Source organism: Meriones unguiculatus, chromosome 7 (genome assembly GCF_030254825.1).
Source record: "Meriones unguiculatus strain TT.TT164.6M chromosome 7, Bangor_MerUng_6.1, whole genome shotgun sequence".
NCBI classification, from domain to species: domain Eukaryota; kingdom Metazoa; phylum Chordata; class Mammalia; order Rodentia; family Muridae; genus Meriones; species Meriones unguiculatus.
In genome coordinates this window covers 46,663,179-46,686,326 of record NC_083355.1, presented here as the reverse complement: position 1 = coordinate 46,686,326, position 23,148 = coordinate 46,663,179, and the positions used below count along the sequence as shown (strand labels likewise).

Below are 23,148 nucleotides of genomic sequence, written 5' to 3'. Positions count from 1 at the left end.
CTCTCTATCCCTGGATGACCTGCAGCTTGATATGTAGACCAGGCTGACCTTGAACTCACAGAGATCTGCCTGCCTCTGCCTCCAAAGTGCTAGCATCAAAGTCGTGCACCACCACATGGGGCTAATTATGCCTTCTTCCTAAGGAAGTCGTTATCATGTTACATATATGACAGAAATTAATATTAAGAAATTCTCAGCCCAACACCAAGGACTGATGATGATTTATAAAATATTAGATATTGCTATTTTATTGGTTTAAAGGTCCCTGTAAGAATCTAGAGCTGTGTCACAGGCTTCCAAGTATATTTGCATAGAGCTTCCACATCCTACCATTATCTTACTTCTCTCTTTACATCATGTTTAAATATGTAGTATTGATGACCAATCAGTCAACTGTCTGAGGCAGATGGACAACAATAGCCACTGAACTGAGTAGGAGAGTGGGAACCAAACTGAGAACTCAGCTAGCTAGGTTCAGTGAGCTGGGCATGGTGGTTCATACCTGTAATCCCAGCACTTGGGAAAGGGAAACAGGTAGGTTAATGTAAGTTTGAGGCCAGCCTGGGTTACAGAGTGAAACCCCACCTTGAGAGCTCATTTGGGCCATTCTAGCATGAGTTTTCAGCCACCCCTATACCCTTAACTGAAGAACATTCCTCCTGTAGTGGAGAAAGTGGTTCTCTTTGACCAAAAGGGATACACATCAGGCTAACTAGAGTTCAGCTGAGTCATCAATAGGGTGACAGATGTCACAGCCAAGTTACCCTCCAACCCAAGACAAAAAAGAGGGGTGTTAAATTTCAGTTTCAGCACTAACTCTCAAGTGTGGCTCTTCTAACTCCAGAGTCATTGCTCTTTTTCCCATAAGGATCTGGTTCTCTGTGATTAATCTTCAGTCTCAAGGATAAGTAATAAAGTCCTTAAGTTTTCTGTCTTTTTACAGGAGGTGAGACTGTTGTGATTCCAGGAGGATAAAGAACTATGAAGTCTTTTTCTTGAAGCCTATGCTATTTTCCGATTTGAGAGGGAGGAGTTGTGATTTGGGTGAATCCCCAAGACCTGGTGACTCCTCCCCACTGGTTCATTAAAGAGAATAGTTCTAACTCAAAGTGAAAACAGAGCCAAAGCTTAAAAGCAGGATGGTGACAGTCCCATGGTAGTTATCCTTTTATCCTGTCTATAAATAAGGTGTAATTATGTTAGAGAAAGGTAATATTAGCTATGTGTTTGATTCTGAGCATTCAAAACACTCCTGGTCAAGTATGTGCGTGTGAGTGTGTGAGTGAGCGTGCATGCATGTGTACACTTAGGCATTTAATTTTATGTTTTACACCAAAGTTTTGAAAGTGTATTGTGACGTTTCATGTTTAAAGGTTTCCCCCTATTTCTTTTTTACCAGCATAGGTTATCATTGCGTGCAGAGTTCATTCTTATAATGTAGCGATCTCCAAGTACAGCCTATTTGTTCCTTGGCCTCCAAGCTGCCTTGCTGCCCATGCCCACTCACCTGTCTTACTTTATTCCAATGACCTTAGTGTTGTTAGATGGTGTCATAAAGATGTCCTTAGAATTGCTCCATGGACCAAAGTCTTCTGGATTATCATTTTATGATACCATACACCCTTCTCTTACTGGGTGTGGTCCAGGCAAAGGACTCTTGAGTTTGTTTGAAAGAAGTAGTTCCTAATAGATGCTTATGTAGAAAAGAGAGAGGGAGGGAGGAGAGATAGAGATTGAGATTAAATTCTTATTTGACATCAGAGATTAGATACTTCTGCTCTTAACATAAGCATACTTGTAGGAAGTCACACAGGCTTTAGGGCAGGACAGAGTGCTCAGTACTGGATGCTTATGGCATTTAGCAGTGGCTTGCTTGTTTTAAAAACACGGTCTCATCTGTAGCCCTGGCTGGCCTAGAACTCAATCTGTAGACTAGGCTGTCCTTAAACTTACAGAGATTCACTTGCCTCTGTGTCCTCAAGTGCTATGATTCAAGGCTTGTCCCAGCACATGGAGCAGATAACTCTGAGGTGAGAATTTAAGATGACTGATTCTTATTTTTGTTAATTTGCCATGTTGTGAAACTCTGAGTGAAGGGCCATTTTGGCTGTGTTTCTCTGTTTTTGAGACAGTCTGAAGCCCAGGTCAAACTCTAAGCAAACCTGCTGCTTCGGTCTCTTGAGTGCTAGCTACCATGCCTAGCTTTGGATGGGTTGTTTTGATTTACCTCTGTTCATGGTTCTGGCACACAGCTAGTGTCTGGTAACTTTTTCACCTGTGGCCCCAGTGTACTTGAGCAAGCCGATTAAGAGTCTTCATATGGCAACCTTGCGTTTCTTTTTTTTTTTTTTAATAATTACTTTAATTTAATTTTATGTGTATTAGTGTGAAGGTGTCAGATCCCTTAGAATTGGGGTATAAACCATTGTGAGCTGCTATGTGGGTTCCAGGAATTGAACCCGGCTCCTTTGGAAGAACAGACAGTGCTCTTAACCACTGAGTCATCTCTCCAGCCCAAACCTTGTGTTTCATACTCGGCCTGTGGCCTTTCATTAACCAGCTATTTTTTGGCATTGGAGGGAACAGTTGAATATAGTTTTAGTGAAAATTGAAAACAGTCATTGTTGGGTCTAGGAGAAATATGGAGAAAAGTTCTAATGCCCTCTTTGGTATTAAGCCAGTTGACTGGCTTAGAGTGGCTTTGAGACTAAGAACTATGTGCATAGAATCACACATATGCAATTATCTACCCTTACACCAGATGTGTATATGCACCATTAAGTTGTAGCCAGCTACAAACATTTTAAGCCCCTGTTCCATGCCCTCAGCTCCTCACTGCCCAGGAACTAGATGTATACTTTTCTAAATGGGTTGGAGCCCACAGACCAGCCTGTCTTCTATCTTCCTTCCTGACCTTCTCTTACCACCGCCTAAGCCAGTAGTTCTTAACCTGTGGGTCACGACCCCTCTGGCAGCCCTCCATCTTTAAATATATTTACATTATGATTCATAACAGCAGTAAAATTACAGTTGTGAAGCAGGAACGATAATAATGTTATGGTTTGGGAATCACCACAACATGAGGAACTGTATTAACAGGTTGCAGCATTGGGAAAGTGCTGTGCTCCCAACTGGTTGGACAGCTGCTTTGTCCTGTGCTAGCCTAGCTCGTCCAGACTTTCCATCTTGGCACCATTGTCTGGTTAGAGCCAAGCCTTCTAGAGGCAGGATTCAGATAGCGCCTTGCTCTGTTCCAAGCCCTGTCCACTTTCAATCCTGTAGAGCAGCACTTAAGAATAGCATGAAATCTGAGAATGTTTCACCAAACCCAATATGTGAGAGGCAAAAGGCATTTGCCTGACAGAGGAAGAAGGAACTAGTCCAGTTATGGCACCACGTACACAAATACACTGAGTGGAGAGAGCTTTGACACTGGGTACTGAGGAGTGTCTCCGTTGACTCTCAGTGCTGTCTGTCAGTGCTCTAACAAGGCTGTACTTTAGGAGACAGCACACTTCACTGCTTTTCTTTTATGCTGAGCAGAAGTTGGGTCTGGAGCCTGCCCGCCTGCTTCTGGGCAAAGCCAGGGGCCACTGTTGTCAGGATAGGTGATTTTTATTTTACTTTAGTTAATGAAATTTGTGTGACAGGGCCTCACTGTGTAACTCTCACTGTCCTGGAATGCAGTTAGGCTGACCACACTGGCCTCTAACTCCCTGAGATCTGCCTGCCGCTGCTTCCCAAGTGTTGGTATTAAAGATGTGTGCCACTATGCCTGAGATCCTTCCAGGTGATCTTTATCACTTCACTTGACCACTCTGTCTCAGCTTCCTCACTGGTTAAGTAAGCAGAATAATGGCATCTGCCTTATGTGATTGGTGTGGGCGTTAAGTTGGTTCCTGTAAAGTGCCCGGAAAAAGTACCTCGAGTACTAAATACTCAGAGAGGTAATGGGTCATGTTATTTTTCATGTGGGTGTTGTCTCCAATGGCTGTGCAATAGCCACTTAAAATACTTTGTTTAGACAAGGAATGTGAGCCCATCTTACAAGTGAACAAACTGAGGCCTTCAGTGGGTAGGCAGCCTGCCCAGTCAGCCAGGGGCTGGCCTGAGACCGGATCCAGACTTTTAAATGCCCGGTGGAGATTGTCTTTGGTGGATATCATGGAAGAGAAAGAAGAGGTCACACTGAGGCAGTGCCTTGTGCTTCCTAGGCAGGATGCAACCTTTATATTCAATCCAGTGTGATGCTATATGCTGGGCTAAGCCCACAGTTCTGGTCTCTGATTATTTGAGCATCAGTTTGCCTGTGTGCAGTGTGTACTATTGTTTGCTTTGCTTTGCAGTGCTGGAGGCTAAACCAAGGGCTTGCTAGGCAAGCCCTGTACCACTGAACTATACCTTTGGCCTTGCAATGTCTCTTGATCACTGTAGCAGCTAAAGAGTTTAAATAGGAATGGGTAAGGTTAAACTCTCAAATCAGGTTTCCCTTGTTAGTCTGGTTCTGTTATACTTTTTGTTGTTGCTATTGTTTTGTTTGCTTGCTTGAGACAGTCTTACTGTGTAGCCTAGCTGGCCTTGAACTCATGATCCTGCTGACTCAGCCTTTCGAGTGTAGGGATTATAGGCATGTGCCACCACATCCAGCTTTGATTTTACTGTACGTATTATTTCCTGATTTTACTTCTTGTCTCCCACATGAAGCCAGCATAGTGTCCGGTCCTTTCATTCTGTGAGTGGTTACCTTGTGGATGCAAGTGCATAGCAGCAATGTCATAAAGAGACCTCAGGGGACCAGGGAGACAGTTTAGTTGGTAGAACATTTGCCTTATATACATGAGACTATGGGTTCATTTCTCAGGAATAAGAAAAAAAAAAAAAGACAATTCAGGGCTGGAGAGATTGCTGCTCTTGCAGAAGACCTAGATTCAGTTTCCAGAACACATGGTAGGCTAACTCCCCTCCCAAGGAACCTGGCACCTTCTTCTGGCCTCCTCAGGGAACACACACACACAAAATGCACTTACATACATACGGGTAAAACCCCCATACACATAAAATTAAAAAAAAAATCTTAAAAAGACAATTTAAGAGTTTCCCAGGACAGTGATGCACATCTGAGTTAGAGGCAGGTGGGTCTCTATGAGTCTAAGGCCAGGTTGGTCTATATGGTTTCAGGGCAGCACAGGCTATATAATGAGACAATGGTCTCAAAACAGGCTTGAGTCAGGAAGAAAAAGTATGGCAGACCACGTTGCCATCTTTGTGGAGAAGAGTTTTGGCCTCATTTGTTTGTTGGAGAAGCAATCCTGAGTGAATGTGTGCTGTTGACATAGGTAATGATGTCAAGGATCTTAGCCTGAGACCCATGGGAAAATGGCAAAGTCTCTCCCACTCTTATAAAGCTCCGCTGGTTCATGTGTGGATGCTGATAGTGTATGCAGAAAATATGCACCATAGCTGACTCTCCCCAGCCCCACCCCTTCAGGCCATTATATATGGCCTGAAGACTGCCCCCCTACAAATACTGTTCCCACTGAGATGCCTTAAACCTGCCTTCTTGATTCAGCCCTATACCATAAACCCTGCTTCCTTGTTTATCTGTGTGTAACAACCCCAACCCCTTGTTCAGCTGTGTACACTAACTCCACTGAGCTTTCCGGAGCTGCCGTTTCTCCATCAGGGAGCCCAGTCTACCAGATCCCTTGGGAGTGGGGGGGGAGGAGGTATATGTGTCTCTTCATGTCTGTGTGTCCTTCTTTCCTTCCTTCCTTCCTTCCTTCCTTCCTTCCTTCCTTCCTTCCTTCCTTCCTTCCTTCCTTCCTTTCCATTCTTCAGCTGAAACATTGAGAAAGCTGATTGATTTTACACAAATTACACTTGGCTACAATTGAGAACAGAACTAGTCCAGAATGCCAAAGGTTCAGGGCAGAGGGCCAGCAGGACCCTCTGTTTTATTATAAGGAAGACAGTCAGTGTCTCAGGTGGTCTCAGTGACATGATGTTCCAAGTCTACTGAGACTTATTACCAACAGCAGCATATAATCCAACAACTTGTATCAGTGTCTGGGCCTTCAGCATCCCTTACTTTTGCTCCTGCAGCCTTCATGGGTGCACAAGTTAATCTACTTGAACCTCTGCCTCATATTCCTCTCTTGCATTTGAGCCTGTGCATTCACTTCTTCCACCACTTCGCTCTCATGGCACACAGTTTCAAGGAAGATGCCACTAAGGCTAAGCTGTGTGTCTTTTCTTAATTCCATCATCACCCCCATTATTTCATGAAATTTATGTATCAATTATATGTATCTTTAGTCTCTTAGAATACAATTGAATGTTTCTGTTTCGGTGGATCAGCCAATAAAACTTGATAAATGCTATGACTTTTTTTGGCAAACTACAGGGATACCAAAAATACCAGAATGGGAAGGAGATAAAGGTCTTTCCAAGTAGAAAACTGGCTGAATGGAGGGGAACATTAAACTTAAAAGACCTGATCCCTGCACTCTTTGATCTACAGGCTACCTTTGGACAAAAGGAGCAGATGTGTTCTGAATGGCCTCCCCAAAGGCTAACTTAGGCCAGGAAATTTCTATTCACTGTAGGAAAGAGACTGACTTAGAGAACATTAGCTGCTCTTTACTGATACATGTATCAGAAAATGGCTGACCACTCTCAGAGATGCTGGAGAAGGGTTCAGATGTGTGTGTTATCATCTACCACTGCTAGTCCCGCCCCTTGTTACCCCCCCCACCCCCCCAAGTAGTAGGGATTGAACTTTGGACCTAATACAAGGAAAGTGCTCTCCAGCTGAACTATAGCCCCAAAGGCACACACGTTAAAAAGCTTTGTAGGTCTTTTCACTAGGAAAGCTTCTGTGGATTTTGTCAGCCCTTGTGCCCTTAATACTCTGCAGTGACCTCATGTGCCTTTACTATAATACTTTAGCTTCTCAGCAGTTCTCCTAGCTCTTTGTTCTGACCTTTGTCCATCTCTTCATTTTCTGTCCTACTTCGTCCCCAGCCACACCAGGCAGGTTGCTATACAGTCTTCTATGTATTGTTGCCATGCTCACATTCTGTCTCCTCTCTGGGACAGCTTACACCTATTCATAGGCTTTCCAAGCCCCAGTTACCCATAGGAGCTCACACAAGAGTTGTTTTCTCTGAGTATTTCCCTGTAATGCCCAGCCCTCTCATGGGTTTCTGACCTCTGATCAGTGTTGGTTGGCTTATGATACAATGGTTGGTAATGTGGGGGTCCAGAATTATATAGACCAGAATTCAAATCTCTGCCACTCTTTACCATTACTAACTATGTGGCCTTGAACAAAATACTGTCTTTGTCCCTGAAAAGACAGCCTGGCTTGTAGGGTTACTGTGGCAAGTTGAGTAGGACTGTGATAAGTGCTCAGAACTCTTTCTGGTGTGCAGCAAAGGCTCTGGGTACATGAGCTGTCATGGTAGTTAATGCTGTCACTTTTCTTGTTCTAATGATCATGTTTATGACAGTGCTGCTATTAGTTTATAGATCTGTTTTCTAGGCTCTGAGGGGTTTGGAGGACAAGTCCTAGCCTGTTCATCTTTGTACCCACAGTCCAAGCGCAAGGTTAGGTATGTGTATGATGGCTGCGTTGTGTATGAAGACAGCACTGGACGAGTGTGTGCATGGCTGGATGCTGTAGTCCTGTGAAGCATGGTGGATGCCAAAGAACATGAGCAGTTTTTAAAAACAACTTCTGGCTGTTAGGAAATTAAGTATTAATTTGAAGACACTGTTAACAAAGCTGTTGGGATTTTTTTCAGCCCAATGCCTTTATGTTTTGTATGAAAATTCTTTATTATATTCATTAACTATTGACAGATGAACAGAATTGCTAAAAATAGCAAAAAATATGATTACTTCTAGTTTTGCTTGGGTAGGTGTTCTACTGGCAGTGTGTTGTAGGAATTGTGAAGTGGCGAGCTGTGCAGCTGTGTGTGCCAGTAGCTCCTGGAGTGTGCAGTGTGGGCGGGAGCGGGACTCAGGCTTTGGAGTGTGGAGCTCACTTGCAAGGCCAATAGGGTTACCTTGGACAGCAGGACATGGATGGAGGACAGAGATGAAGCTGAGAGTCTGGCTCCTAGACGACAAGGAACCCTAGGGCTTACCTGATGAAGGAGAAGGGGGTTGATTCTTTGGCCTCTGAGTAACTTTGGGCAAGTTTCCTGGCCTCTTTGTGGGGCTCTAGAATGAAGAGGTTAATTGCATCACTACTGTTAAGAGAATTAATGATATTATACATATACAAATATTTTCACAGTGCCTGAAACATTACTTTAAAGTTTCCTAACTCATATGTCATTCTCAGCTGAATGTGTTATCCATGGACCTTGGAGTCATACAAGTATCATTTTCTTAGTATGCCATCATAGCAGAAAGAAAGTAGGTGGGTGGTGGTAGCAAACACCTTTGATCCCAACACTCAGGAGGCAGAGGCAGGCAAATCTCTGTGAGTTTGAGGCCAGCCTAGTCTACAAAGTGAGTCCAGGACAGCCAAGACTACACAGAGAAGCCCTGTCTCAAAAAAACAAACCAATCAACCAACCAAACTAAACAACGACAAAAAACAAGAAAGGAAGTAGCTATTACTTGGCCCTGTTGTAGTCACACTTGCAAGCTCAGGGCTTTTTGCCACCTCCCTCCTCACTCCCATGTTCCTGGAAGTTTACCAATATTTAAAGTTTCTCCTTTATTTTTCACAAAGGCACTGTATGTATATTACACAAGACTGGAAATGAAGATAAGTGAAATTAGGGAACTATAAAACAGATTAACACTATTAACATCTAAATATTGATTTTTTTTTCTAGTCTTTTAAATACATATACATATGTTCACTAATATAGAAAGGACACAGATATCTCTTCTTCATACAATATTCTTTTTATTATCTAGCCTATTGAAATTCCATTTTATTTACTTTTTTATGTGTGCATGTCGGTGTACATGTTTGCCAAGATGCTCTTGTGGAGGTGAGAGGAAAACTTGTGAGAATTGGTTCCTTACTTCTACCATGTGGGTCCCAGAGATTGAACTCAGTTTATCAGAATTGGCAGCAAGGACCTTCATCTCCTGAGCCATTTCTCCAGCTTACTTTATTCTTTTTCTTTTTAAGTTAATGATCTTCAGCTTTCCATGTCTGTTTAATTGCATACCCAATCCATATTCAAATTTATCCATTTGTTCCAAAATCTCATTCATGGTTGATGTCACCAGTGTGTATAAATGTTACCCAAAAGACAGGATACATTATATTGCTGCTTAAAAGGGGTCTGCAAAAATGGGTGTGGTGGTGCAGGCCTTTAGCCTTTAATCCCAGTGTTCAGCAGGTGAATCTCTGAGTTTGAGGCCAGCCTGGTCTACACAGGGAGTTCCAGGCAAGCCAGGGCTACATATTGAAACTCTGTCTCAAAAAAAAAAAAAAAAAATTGCTCTTTTTCTTAGTGATACATGTGCAGAGTGTAGAGTTTACCAGACTTGAAAACAGTGGCCCTGTTTCCCTAGGGCCTTACTTCCCAAAACAGTCACTTTTCAGCAATTTAGCTATTTCTTGGGTGTTCATCATGGTATTGTTAACCAAGTAATACGCTAATATCACTTCTTTGAAATTAAAAAATACGTTTATTTATTTTATATGTATTTTATATGTATTTATTTTATATGTATTTATATGTATTTATTTATATGTAAGTGTATGTTTGTGTCTTTATGCTACGTGTGTACAGAAGCCCAAGAAGGGTAGAAGAGGTGTTGGAACCCCTGGAACTTCAGTTAGAAATAGTTATGAACCAGCATGTGCCCTTAACCAATGAAGCATCTCTCCAGACCCTTCTCTTCCTCCTCTTCTTCTTTTTAAGATTTATTTATTATTTATACAGCATTCTGCCTGTATGTGTGCCTGTGCACCAGAAGAGGGCACCAGATCACATTTTAGATGGTTATGAGCCACCATGTGGTTGCTGGGAATTGAACTCAGGATCTTTGGAAGAACAGCCGGTGCTTTTAACCTCTGAGCCATCTCCAGACCCTGACCCAGACCCACTTCTTGGAGGTATTTGAGTGTTGAGTTTATCTGTTTTATTCCCAACACAATGAGATAAGCCTTTCTCAGACTGCGCCTGCATGCCTGCTGTCCCCTTAGTAAGGCATCAATTTGTTTAAGTCACCTTTGGGTGTTTTCATAACAAAGATGAAGTAAGTTTTTTCCTCTGTAGGGTCCCACTATGACTTCCCCTTAGAAATCTTTTTACTCTAGAGTTAACAGATGTAGCCTGTGGTAGCTCAGTAACCAATTGGTTTCCCAAAGTGAGGGGAACAAGGACTATTTCTAACAGGAACTCAATGACTGGCTCTTTGGCCTCCCCACGCCCCAAGGGAGGAGCAGTCCTGTTAGGCCACAGAGGAGGGCTTTGCAGCCAGTCCTGAAGATACCTGATAAAACAGGATCAGATGAATGGGGAGGAGGTCCCCCCTATCAGTGGACTTGGAAAGGGGCATGGTGGAGATGAGGGAGGGAGGGAGGGACTGGGAGGGAATGAGGGATCGGGACATGGCTGGGATACAGAGTTAATAAAATGTAACTGATAAAAAAACAAACAAAAAAAAAAAACCAAAAAACAATTGAATTGATACTTAAAAAAAAATAAATAAAAATAAAAAGCTTTTGCTGCGTGAGGGAAAAAATCCAGGCCTTCCGCATCAGACCTTTGCCTTCTACAAAAGCACTGTGTCACTGTGCCCATAAGCAGCCCCTGACACTTTTATTGTCCTTCAATTTTAGATCTTTTCTCATTATTTGAGCTACAGAGTCTCTGTGCCTTGTCTAAGCATCATCAACAGAAATGGTCAACATGTTCTGACACACAGATATTCTGTCAGCAGCTTCTTTTATTTTTAAGACAGAGTCTCACGATGTATACCTTGTAGTCGAGGCTGGCCTCAAAGTCAAAGCTCCACCTACCTCTGCTTCCCAAGTACTGGGATGAAAGGCATGTGTCACCACGTCTATTCTGTCATCTTAATTTTTTAAAATGTTATTTATGTGCATTTGTGTGAATATGTGTTATGTATATGAAGGAACCCTCCACAGGCTAGAAGAGGGTGCTGAACCCCTGGAACTGGTGATTGGGGGCCACCCAGGTGGATGCTGGAAACCAAATTCAGATCCTCTGGAAGAGCAGCAAGTGCCCTTAACCACTGAGCCATCTTTCCAGCACCAGCTTTCTGATCTCTTTAATTAATTGTTAATTAATTAATTAGAAATTTGATTAACTAGTTAATTATTTTTGAGACAGAGTCTTATCGTGTAACTGACTGGTATTGAAAGCAGAGAGATTCCTCTCTTCTGCCTCCAATCCCTACTCAGTTTGTCTTCTTAAAGGAACAGTCTCCTTGAGCCTTCTCATCTGACGTAAGATGGATTTGTTTTCCTCTAAACTGCTGTGCTCATACCTTAGTCTTCACCATCCTGAGGATTCCTTTCTGTCCTGGTTGGACTTTTCTGCATTCTTGCAATGATATTTCTTCATTCTGGTGCCAATCTTCTAGGCACTGTCTGAAGGGAAGCTTTTTTTTTTCCCAGCTGTGTATGTATAAGAATGCCTTTCTTCTACTCTCACAGTATTGTGACTGAGTGTTGCCTGTGGGTTAAAAGATGCCATGGTACTGTTCCCACTGCCTTCTGTCTCCACTGTGTCCACTGAATTGGTCACATTCTGATTCTTGACCTTTCACCTGGAGACTGTTTTTTTCTCCTAGAAATAAGAACTTCTCTTTCCCTCACTGTTAGGGAATTTCTTCTCTTTTTTTTTGAGATAGATTCTCACTTTATAGCACAGGCTGGCCTTAAACTTAGAATCCTCCTGCCTCTGCCTCTCAAGTGATGTGATTACACTTGTGTGCTGTGGTGCTGGCTGCTGTTAGGAAGTGTCCTTACATTGTACTGTTGGTCATTATGTAAGCCTTCTACCTTTGAATCTCCAAATTTATGTCCTTTGGTGTGGGGAAGTCCAGGCATTATCACTGTTGGGATTTCCCCTGCTGCATTCCATGTCTTTCTTGAACACACATGACCTTTTAAGTCAGTCTTCTTGGCATTCTTTTTCCCTCTTAGTTTCTAGCATTTCTCTTTTTGCTTTACTTTCTGGTCCCTTTAGTAAAGTTTACCTTTCAGCTTTTTTTTTTTAATTTATTTATTAAGTATATGGTATTCTGACTGCATGTACACCTGCATGCCAGAAAAGGGCACTAGATCTCGCTTATAGATGGTTGTGAGCCACTGTGTGGTGGCCGGGAATTAAACTTAGGACCTCTGGAAGAGCAGCTGGTGCTCTTAACCTCTGAGCCGTCTCTCCAGCCCCTACCTTTCAGCTTTTCTGATGAGAGTTTCTTCTTAGTTTTTGAGACAGGGTCTTGCTGTATAGTATAGCCCTGACTGGCCTGGTAGTTGATGTTTAGTCTCAGCCTGGCCTCAGACCCATAGTCCTCCTGCCTCAGTATCCCAAGGGCTGAGATTCTCTTAGTAGCTCAGGACATTCTGGAACTCAATATATAACTCGGGGGCTGAACTTGAACTCCAGAGCCTCCTGCTTTAGCCTCCCATGTGTGGGATTGTAAACTCCTATTCTTAGCAATAGTACCCTGTTGCAGGTTGAAAATTGTAGTATTTTCTTTTGTCAGCTACTGGGTGGTGTTTGCACAACTCTGATTATACTGACATCTGTTGCACTGTTCATTTTAATGGCGTAAGTTTTATGGGAGATAAGATGCGCCTCAGTAAAGCTAGGGTTAAAATGTCTTTAAGCACTTCTATAAAGATATTAATCACTCTTTTGATGTTTTCTTCTCCCTGTATAATCATGCTTTTCTGTGTTTTATTGGTTCTTTCTCAAGTGTCTAGTGGTTCTAGGCTATCCATTCGCCAGAGAATGAGGGGCTAGAACCAGTATTCAGGATGCTGAGGCAAGAGACTCAGTATATGAGACTAGCTTGAGCTATAGAGCAAGTTTTCAGGCTAGCCATAGTGTGAAACACTATCTTAAAATAAGACAAAAACAGCAATAAAGGAATGAGACTAGAGCTGGACCTGGTCAGGCCTATAATCCTGCTATTCAGGAGGCTGAAGCAGGATCACAAGTAAAAGGCCTACCTGTGCTACAGAGTTGGTTCAAGGTCATTCTGAGTAAGACTGTGAGGGGACAGGGACGGTGGTGGGGGTAGAGTGGTTAAAAGCCTGGCTGCTGTGTGTGTCTGGCTATGGCCTGTGAGTCTGACTGTAAAATAAATTGGCACTTTTCCTGCATGATTTTGTGTTACCTATTCTATTAGGCTCGTCGGCTTCCCCAGGTAAGACTTTTCTGTCTCCTTCTGGAAGGGTATGAAACTGGCTGCTAACATTCTGGGAGCCCCAGAGAAGGGTGTCCTTAACGAGTTAGCAAGTAGACAATAACCTTTCACTTTCAGTATGGCATTCTCATTTTTAGCTGTGTCTGCCATTTTCTAGTCTATACTTTACATCTTTCTAGAGAGCAAGCCCTAGGTCTCTTCCAAGATGGAAGAAGAGAATCTGCCTTTTTCAAATAGAAAAGAGAAGGAGAAGAGGAGGAGGAGGAAGAGAAGAAGAAGAAGAAGAAGAAGAAGAAGAAGAAGAAGAAGAAGAAGAAGAAGAAGAAGAAGAAGAAGAAGAGGAAGAAGAAGAGGAAGAAGAAGAGGAAGAAGAAGATCAAAACAACACCCTTAATACTACTGTCACTTTTTCCACTTAGAAACACACCACCAACAAAAACAAAACAACAACAAAAACTCCAACAGTTCTTTAAGATGAATGTCGACCCAGTAGCTTCTAACTGCTTTCTAAATGGTTTTTTCAATAGTGCTTCATTTTAGCAGTGTCTGTTGCTACCAACACTAAAGAGTTCTGTAGTATAGTTGTGTGTGTGTGTGTATATATATATATTATCTTGTAGGCCTTTGCCCAGTTTGATGCTGAGGGTGATGGGACAGTTGACGCTGAAAATATGTTGGAGGCCCTCAAGAACTCCAGTGGAGCCAATCTTCAAGGGGAGCTGAGCCATGTCATCAGACAACTGCAAGCCTGCTCTCTTGTTCCAGGTAGGTAATCACATGACTTCTGAAGGCTCAAAATGTTCTCTTAAACCCAAAGTATTTTCAGTTAGTAGGAATGGTACCTAGGATAAGCCTCTGGTCACTGCTACTGCACAAATCTTAGAACAATAATGAACTTTGTTGTGCTGTAGACTGAGTTTGGCCCAGCTCTGGTGATGTGAACCCTCTCCCCCAGCATTCATTAGACACATGAACTGAACGAAATCAGTGAAATCTTTGCTTTTATTCCTCAACAGTGATATCTAGGCAGTTTTCTGTTTCTCTGCCCTTGGTCAAGAGGCTGCTGTCCAGTTCCTTAAGAATCACCCCTGGCCTGTGCTGCGTGTTCTCATCGCACCCTGCCCTCTCTGCTGCATCACCCTTCTTTTTTTCTCATAGTTTGCAACATATAATATCTTTGTAATGAATGAATTAATTACATTATTGTCCATCTTAATTCCAATGCTTTGAGCTCTGTTAGAGCAGGGACCTTCTCTTATATTTTGCTATGTCCTCACATTTTATAATTGGCTTATGGTAAACATTTTATTGTTATTCTTATAAAGTTTTTACTCTGAAACTTTGTTTTCTTGTTTTCTCTGTGCTCATGTTCTTATTTTCTCTCTTCTCTCTTCTCTCTCTCTCTGGTCCCCCACCCCATGTGTGTACCAAGGGTAGAACCTATGGCCTTGTATGTGTTAGGCAGGTTCTGTACAGCATCACTATATACCCAGCCTGGTCTGTGTTTTAGATGATTTCCTCGGTGACTCAGGCTTATATAAAGACAGCTTCAGAATAAATATGCCCTTCATTTTTTCAAGTGAGATGCCAGTTCAATTTGAAAGGTAAATAGCTTTGCACATTATCTGACCTCAGAACTTTACCTGCTCTGTACATCAAGTGACAGTACTTAATGTCTCTAGGACAAGGTTAAAGGCTGGATAGACTTGGCAGATGGTGTGAATCTGATGGCTGTGGAACCCTCTGACCTGCTGCCAAGTGATGTATTAAGCCAGGGAAGGAAAATGTCTGCATCTTAATCAAGAATGAATGCTTTGTTGTCTTTTATTATGTAATTCTTTTAAGGCCATCATAAGTAGCCTATACATGGCACTATTTTTCCTAGTGTCATGGCAGGTAAGCTAAATTTTGAATTTCATTTAACTAACATATCTTAGCATTTGTAATCACTTCCACCTTCACATTGCAAATATGTGGGTAGCATTATTTGAATTCCTCGGATTGTGTTTTTGCATACAAGTGTGCTGGAGATTAAGTCAGGACCTCACAAATGCAAGGCATGCATTGTATCTCAAACTATTACCTGAGTCTCAGAGAGATTTTGCAGGTGGGGTAGGGAAGGGCACCCACCAGTGGGTGATGCCTGCTGCACTGGGTGCCAGATGGACGGAAGGGCTGGACTGATTGAAAGTCCAGATCCTGAGGTGCTCACATAGTACACTCACGACTAAAACTTTCAACTCAAAACTATATAGCAGTATCAAACATAAAAGAATGGTCATAGTCTCATGCCCTTGTAAGATGAGGTTACCTCTGTGGTTGCTTTGCATATTTTCCTAGTCCCTCTCTCAGATGTCCTCCCGCACTGAAACTTGTCTTGTTGTATCTCACTGTTGATGCTATGTTCACTGACATCCATTTCTTTATAGAACCTTCCTAACCCTGAAAACATTTTCTATTACAGAATTGTTGCCTCTCTGTGTGTCTGTGTGTGTGTGCATGTGTGTCTTGTGTGTGTATGTGTATCGTGTGCACTTGTGTGTGTGCGTGCACGCACAGGCAACAGTCTGCTGTTTGTGTGGGTTTTGAGAAAATCCATTGCGGTCTCAGCAGGCTCCTGGATATGAGGCCTCGTCCTCCTGTGGGAGTGGGGAGGGGTTGTCAAGATTTTGAGTCTTTAGAAATCATCTCTCTTCGGGGTTTGAGTAGGACATATAACCAAAATAGGCTGCTTCAAGTACAGAATATCTTCTTAGCCTATTGCTTTATTAAAAAAGTTGCTGCAGAGTTTTATTATCTTCTAGTGAATCTGTTCTGCTGTCAAATACAGGCTCCCTAGAGACCACTGGCATCTTGATCAGAGGCTGTTTACAATGGTCACTTGAACTTGTGGAATTTTGTTGAATAATACAATTGTGTGAACTTTTTGTCATACATTATGACTCATTTAAAAAGTGGGGAGAAAACCTGCAAATATGTCTCTGCTTCCAAAAAAGCTGCCATGTTTATCCTTGTTTTTCTTAACCTGGTGCTCCTGGATTATAGTAACCTCAGCTTGAGACTCATTAGCTTAGGTTATAAGGAGCCAGAAAAGGAGTCTAAACAGTGGCAGGTGTGGTTTGTGTCGTGTCTTTATTAGATTGCTTGGGACAACTGTACTTGGGAGTCAGAAGACATTCGGGGAGTCACTCAGAGCGTCCAAGTGGGCCATCTGAGCAGATGTTGAGGCCAAAGAGAAGATGTATGGTCAGGTTCAGAAGAGTCATATCCTGGGGAAAGGACCTAGTGTGGAAGGAAGAGCCTGAGGAGGGAGGAGTGTTCCCCACCTACCTGCTTGCTATCTTGTGAGCTTCATTCCTACCCTGTTATAAAGCAAGGCTGCCTGGTCCTTCTCCACCACCAGACAACAACTACACCTTGCCATATTGCGAGGGCCAAGTGAGACAGTATATTTCAAGTATCTTACACCATGTAAAATTCTGCCAGAGAGTGTGGCAATGGCAACAGGTGTTTTGTTGTTAGCGCCTTAGTGTGAGCATGAAGTTTCAAGGAATTGACATCCTCTTCTGGCCTATGTGGGCACCAGACATGCATACAGTACACATACATGCAGGCAAAACATACATATATAAGATGAAATGAATATATATATATATATTTTTTTTTTTTTAAAACGATTTATCTTTTCCTAACTGCTAAGCTGTCTCTCCAGCCTCTGAAACGAGTTTTTAAATTGAGATTGCCACTGGTTCATTTCTTTAAAACCCATGTATATTTTTAAATAGTTGAAGCTTAAAATTTTAGTAAAGTTAATAGCTGCTTTAATTAGTAGTTAAAGTTAGCCAGGTCAGATGGGGCAGCAGCTTCAGCATGTGGGAACTATTGTGGTGGCTTCACCAAAACATCAAAAATGGATTTTATGTCTTTAGGTTTCATCGACATATTTTCAGAGTCAAAGGAGGGTCTTGGCACTCACTCATCAATGATACTGCGCTTCCTGCATCGCAATCGGATCTCCAGCATGGTGATCCCTTACCCCGTGATAGACCACTGCAATACCATGTGCACCATGCGGTCGTCAGTTCTGAAGGAGTCCCTGGAGCAGCTGCTGCAAAAAGAAAAGGGTGTGTGCCGGAGAGTCTCCTGAAGTACTCTCTTAGGATCGCTTCTGTTGTAGTGACAGGAGAAGGCAGTCTTTCTCTGTGCCTTTATTTCTGAAAGTACATGTCGAGTTTTTAGTCTAAGCATGCTCTCCCTGCCTCCTTGCCTGTGCCTGTTTGATGACTTGAGAATTTATTAAAAAAAAAAAAAAAGCAAGATACAGTGGTGCACATCTGCAGTCCCAGCATTCGTGGGAAGCACAGAGAGGGGAATCAGCTGGAGAGTCAGCTTTCAGCCTCCCTAGTCTGAGTATCCAGCACAGCAGCAGAAACAGAGAAACACTGCCTCTCAGAAGGGTAGAAAACAAGAACTGGCTCTTGAAATGTATTGTCTGACCTCCACATGTGTGCTGTGATGCACACTCAGACCCACTGCGACTCATTAAAGAAAAAAAAAAAGGCCTAGAGTCTATAAAACTTTAAACTTTCTACCAGCAAAAATATAAGCAGTCAAAAGTGTCATCCCATGAGCAAAATATATTTTCTATCATATTAATGATGCATTTGGCTGAGGTTTCTTTCTCTCTCTCTTTTTTTTTTTTTTGGTAACTGTTCTTGGTCAGTTAATTCTTTGTCCTATAGCAGTAAACACCCAAGTGTTTTAAGTGCTCTTTTTATAATAGAATATTTATATATTTATACTGTATTTAAATATTTACACTATAAATGTATAAACAGCATATGACTTGATTCTGCAAGAAAAGACTCTTATTAACCTGGAAGAATGGAAGAGGTAAGTCAGAAAATACTCAGAAGTGTAAGAGGTTAAGAAAACCTCATTTGGGCCAGTAAGAAGGCTCAGCAGCCAAAGGCACTTATGATTGATGACTTGAGTTTCATCTCCAGAACCCACATAGTAAAAGGAAAAAAGGCAATTCTTGCAATTTGTTCTCTGACCTCCACACCTGCACTGTGGCATGTGCACACACAAATTCAAATAAATAAGTAAATATGATTAAAAGCATAAAATTGAAGAAAGTTAAGTGCGAAGTGTTCTTTTCTTAGCATGGCTTTATAAAGACACTAGTTATTTGGCATCATGGTGCAATTAATGAGGAGGTGGGGCAATCAGTGGCCAGTGGTTCTTTGGAAGGAGATCGCTGTTGTTGTTTTTGTTTTGTTTGTCTTGGTTTTTCAAGATAGGTTTTACTGTGTGTACCCTGGACTCACTTTGTAGACCAGGCTAGCCTTGAACTCACAGCAATCCACCTGCCTCTGCCTCCCTGAGTGCTGGGATTACAGGTATGTGCAACGGCACGTGCGTGCGGCTTTGTTGTTGTTCTTCAAAACAGGGTTTCCGTGTGTAGCCTTGGCTGTCCTGGAACTCACTGTGTAGACCAGGCTAGCCTCAAACTCAGAGATCCACCTGCCTGTGCCTCCCAAGTGCTGCGATTAAAGGTGTGCACTACCACTGCCTGGCTGGAAGGAGATTTTTAAGGAATGTTAGGTTTTGGTGCCAAAGGGTTAAGCATATTTTTGTTAGATATTTCAAATAACCATTTTTTTTTTCTCTTTGTGAAGTAGCTAAGCTCTGATGTTTCCCTGCAGAAAGCCCTGGAGACCTAGCCAGAAGCCCAGAGATGGATAAACTCAAGTCAGTAACAAAGTGCTATGCTTGTATAGAGACATCCTCAAACCCTGCAGACATCTACAGGATGACAAATGGAGAAACATCATCCTACTGGCAGTCAGATGGTAGTGCCCGCTCACACTGGATACGGTGGGTAGTGCATGTTTTATTCTTTTAAAATCTTGAATGTGGCCTGGAGAGATGGCTCTTCCAGGAGTTGTAAATAGATATCATCACCTTGTTTCCTCTTAGCTAACCTAAGATATACTTAGCTTTTTGGATGCATTTTAGAATTGCTTTTTGGCCAGTTGAAGGATTTTGTTAGAGTGTCCATAATGCCCATTTTTGCCTATACCAATAGCTTGAAAGGAAATATAAGATTAGCCTAACCAAGTGGCTTTGCAGAGCTTTAGGGAGGCCATACATAGCTAGCAGCTCAGGTTAGTCACTTAGAAATTTGTCTTTACATATGCCAAATGCAAGGCCTTAGAGAGGGTGTGTAGTGTCCCAGTGGTCAGCCCATGTACACAATGATGTCTGTGTTCTGTTTTCCAGTTTGAAGATGAAGCCAGATGTTGTGCTTCGGCATTTGTCCATTGCAGTGGCTGCCACTGACCAGAGCTATATGCCGCAACAAGTGACAGTGGCTGTGGGAAGAACTGCCAGTGATCTGCAGGAAGTACGAGACGTACACATCCCCAGCAATGTCACTGGCTATGTGACACTACTAGAAAATGCCAACATCAGTCAGCTCTGTGAGTTCAACAGACTTGGGTTGTGAGGGAGGAATGGTACTGATTTTGGTTTAAGTCCTAAGGTCTCTGAAGTTTTTGGGGGAAATCATCATTATTTGGAGTTACTAAGTAATTCTAAAAACTGTAGAAAAACAATAAAGCCTTTTTGTAATTAAAAATACATTGTTATTTTCTTACTGGAAAACTATTAAATATGGACAAACAAAAAGTATTCAAAACCTTACCATAAAGAGGTTGTCAAGTCACAGATGTTTGGCGTGGTTCTTCCCAGACCACATCGTGTGTTTATGAATTTGTGTGTGTGTTTATACATATACACATAAAAAGCACTTTTAAATAAAAAAACTAGAATTATATATATTTGCATATAGTATACATAGCATTTCCCAAAGATTATAATACTCTTCTCACATTTTTATATTTTACTGTTTTGTTGTTTCGAGACAGGGTGTCTCTATATAGCCCTGGCTGTCCTGGACTCTCTATGCAGTCCTGGCTGGCCTCAGACTCACAGAAATTTACCTGTCACCGCCTCCCGAGTGCTGGGGTTAAAGGGGCACCTATGCCTCGATTTGTTTGTTTGTTTTGATTTTGTTTTTTGAGGCAGGTTCTCACTCTCTAGCTCAGCTAACCTAGAACTATGTATCACAGGTTTCTTTCTGCCTCTGCCTCCACCTCTGCCTCTCGAGTGCTGAGATTAAACACATACACCACCATGATGGGCTCTTGTATTTTTAATGTTTTGTTATCTCATATTGTGATGATGCCTTTTTTCTTTTTCAAGACAGGGTTTCTTCTCTGTGCAGCTTTGGCTGTCCTGGACTCACTTTGCAGACCAGGCTGGCCTTGAACTCATGGAGATCTGCCTGCCTCTGCCTTGCAGAGTGCTGGGATCACAAGCATGTCCCACAATGCTTAGCTGCCTTTTTTTTTTTCAGGGTTGTAAAAATGTCTCAATTTTAACCACCCTTTGTTCTTGGTCATTTATTTTTTTGTTGTTGTTGCTGTTTTCTTTTATTTTTTTTTTCCCCAAGACAGGGTTTTTCTGTGTAGCTCTGGCTGTCTTAAAACTCACTCTGTAGACTAGGCTGGCCTTGAACCCACAGACATCCACCTGCCTCTGCTTCCTGAGTTGCTGGGATTAAAGGCATGCACCACCACTGCGTGGCCATTTTCAATAGTTTTATTATATACTTGTTCACACATAGCGTTTTGGAAATACCAGTTTTGTGATTTTTTTTTTTCTATCCTTATTTAATGTAGGGAGCCAGAATGCTTCATGTCTTGTCTCATTTCTTCTAATGCTTTCCTGGGCTAAAAGTGCTTTTACTTTGCTCAAAGAGACTGAGGCTTTGTGTCTCACCCCTACACAAAGAAGTCATTATGCATATAGAGTAGAAGCCTCCTGACTTAGGTTGTGCTACTCTTTCCTTTAAATCATGTCCTTAAAATGTCTTCCTGCCTTCAGCTGCATGAGCAGCTGTGACATCGGAAAGTGAGTCATGTCTGCATCCTCTATTAGGACTTGGTTGTTAAAAAGACATTCTCACAACTGTATGAGCCAGATACTGAAACTGCAGATTCTAGAAAGAATTCTAGAAGTGTCAAATTATACTTTCAGTGAGAATTTATAAAATTCAGTGTAATTTTCAAGATTCATAAAGTTCTGAGAAGTTTTATTATGCATCACTCCTAAGTTTTATAATTTCTCAAATTTGTCAGTGCTTCTGAGACATGTTAATTCTATACTAGTTTCATTATGCACATCATTTATTTCTGTCATCAAAATATATCTTAACCATTTTCTATTTTGCTTTTAGTTGAGAACCTACCACTTGCCAAACCTTAAAGACATTAATGCACTGCTGAACCTGTTGTTTATGCTCCACAGATGTTCAGATAAACATAAAGCGCTGTCTTAGCGATGGCTGTGATACTAGGATCCATGGTCTGAGGGCTGTTGGCTTTCAGAGAGTTAAGAAGTCTGGAGTCTCGGTCTCCGATGCCTCTGCAATCTGGTACTGGTCTCTGCTAACATCTCTGGTGACAGCTTCTATGGAGACAAATCCTGCCTTTGTCCAGACAGTGCTGCACAATACTCAGTAAGTCACTGTGGTTCCCATGCTGTCAAGGTGGCTCCTTCTTCAGCCTCCAGGAAGCATCCTGACTGACCCTGCATCTGAGCTCCGCTCTCTCCCTGATTGATGCTCTCACCATGTAGACTGAAGAAGTCTGTTCCACCTTCCTGTCCTACTGACACACTTCCTCCATTGCCTTTCTTCATTAGCTCAGTAGTTCCCTGACCTAAAGTCATCTGTGCTGTCCTATTTCTCATGCATCAGAAACAGTTACCCACGCGTATGTAATGTTTAATGTTAGACAGGGAATTTTCAAATGTCGGCTCTTGTTTTACCTGCAGATACTGAAGTGCTTTGTAAGTCATCCTCATTTTGTAGGTGAGGATCTAGTGATCTTCCCAGAGATGAGTCAATTTGAATGTAAGTGCTTGGACTCCCATGTTTGGAGCTCTTTTCACTAGTAAGTTATACGTTTTCAAGGATATTAAACTAATTTATTCTCTTGTTGAAGGGCCCCACCAGTCAAATAGCAACATGTAGAACAAAAGCTACAGCTTCCTCCCAGCACTGGGGACATGTAGGTTGGGTTGCTGCAAATTTGAGCTCATGTTCATGGCCAATTTCAGCTAGACAAGGCTACTTAGCAAGACCCTGCTTTTTTAAAAAGGTACTTGTGTAGTAATGAATTGTTAGTGTATTCCACATGGGCTCGATGACAGAGTGCATTGTTAGCTGCTACATGTGGGCCTGAAGGAGGTGTCTAGTCTTTGTTCTTCTGACTGATTTTGAGATTAGTGTTACTAAGTACGTGGCCCAACCCCCATCCTTCATTCCTGTCTTAAAATCATTTTTATTGCTGGGCACGGTGGTACACACCTTTAATGTCAACACTTGGGAGGCAGAGATGGGTGGATTCCTGAATTTAAGGTCAATCTGCTCTGCAGAGCCAGTTCCAGGACAGCTGGGGCTACACAGAGAAACCCTGTCTTGAAAAACAAAAAAACAAAGCAAACATTTTTTATTAATCCTTTTAAGCTTGGAGAAACATGGCAAAAATAATCAAAGCCCAGTCAGCCCATGAGAGTAATTTGTTACCCTGTTGTCCTCGAATACTTTAATAATGTGCTCCCTATAAACAACTTTTTCTGAAAACCCACCAAATGAGGAAATGAATGTATGTGTAACCCAACAATCAATCC

At 42.1% G+C, this 23,148-nt stretch overlaps 1 protein-coding gene across 2 annotated transcripts in view; it reads left to right on the top strand.

The window, feature by feature from the left end:
• Positions 1-23,148, top strand: part of Zzef1 (zinc finger ZZ-type and EF-hand domain containing 1) — a 122,973-nt gene that overhangs the window by 3,456 nt on the left and 96,369 nt on the right. For both annotated transcript variants that reach the window (XM_060387367.1, XM_060387366.1), the window contains exons 2-6: positions 14,007-14,151; positions 17,316-17,510; positions 19,095-19,266; positions 19,672-19,871; positions 21,763-21,973. In XM_060387367.1, the coding sequence (XP_060243350.1) occupies positions 14,007-14,151; positions 17,316-17,510; positions 19,095-19,266; positions 19,672-19,871; positions 21,763-21,973 (923 nt within the window). The remainder of the gene's footprint in view (positions 1-14,006; positions 14,152-17,315; positions 17,511-19,094; positions 19,267-19,671; positions 19,872-21,762; positions 21,974-23,148) is intronic.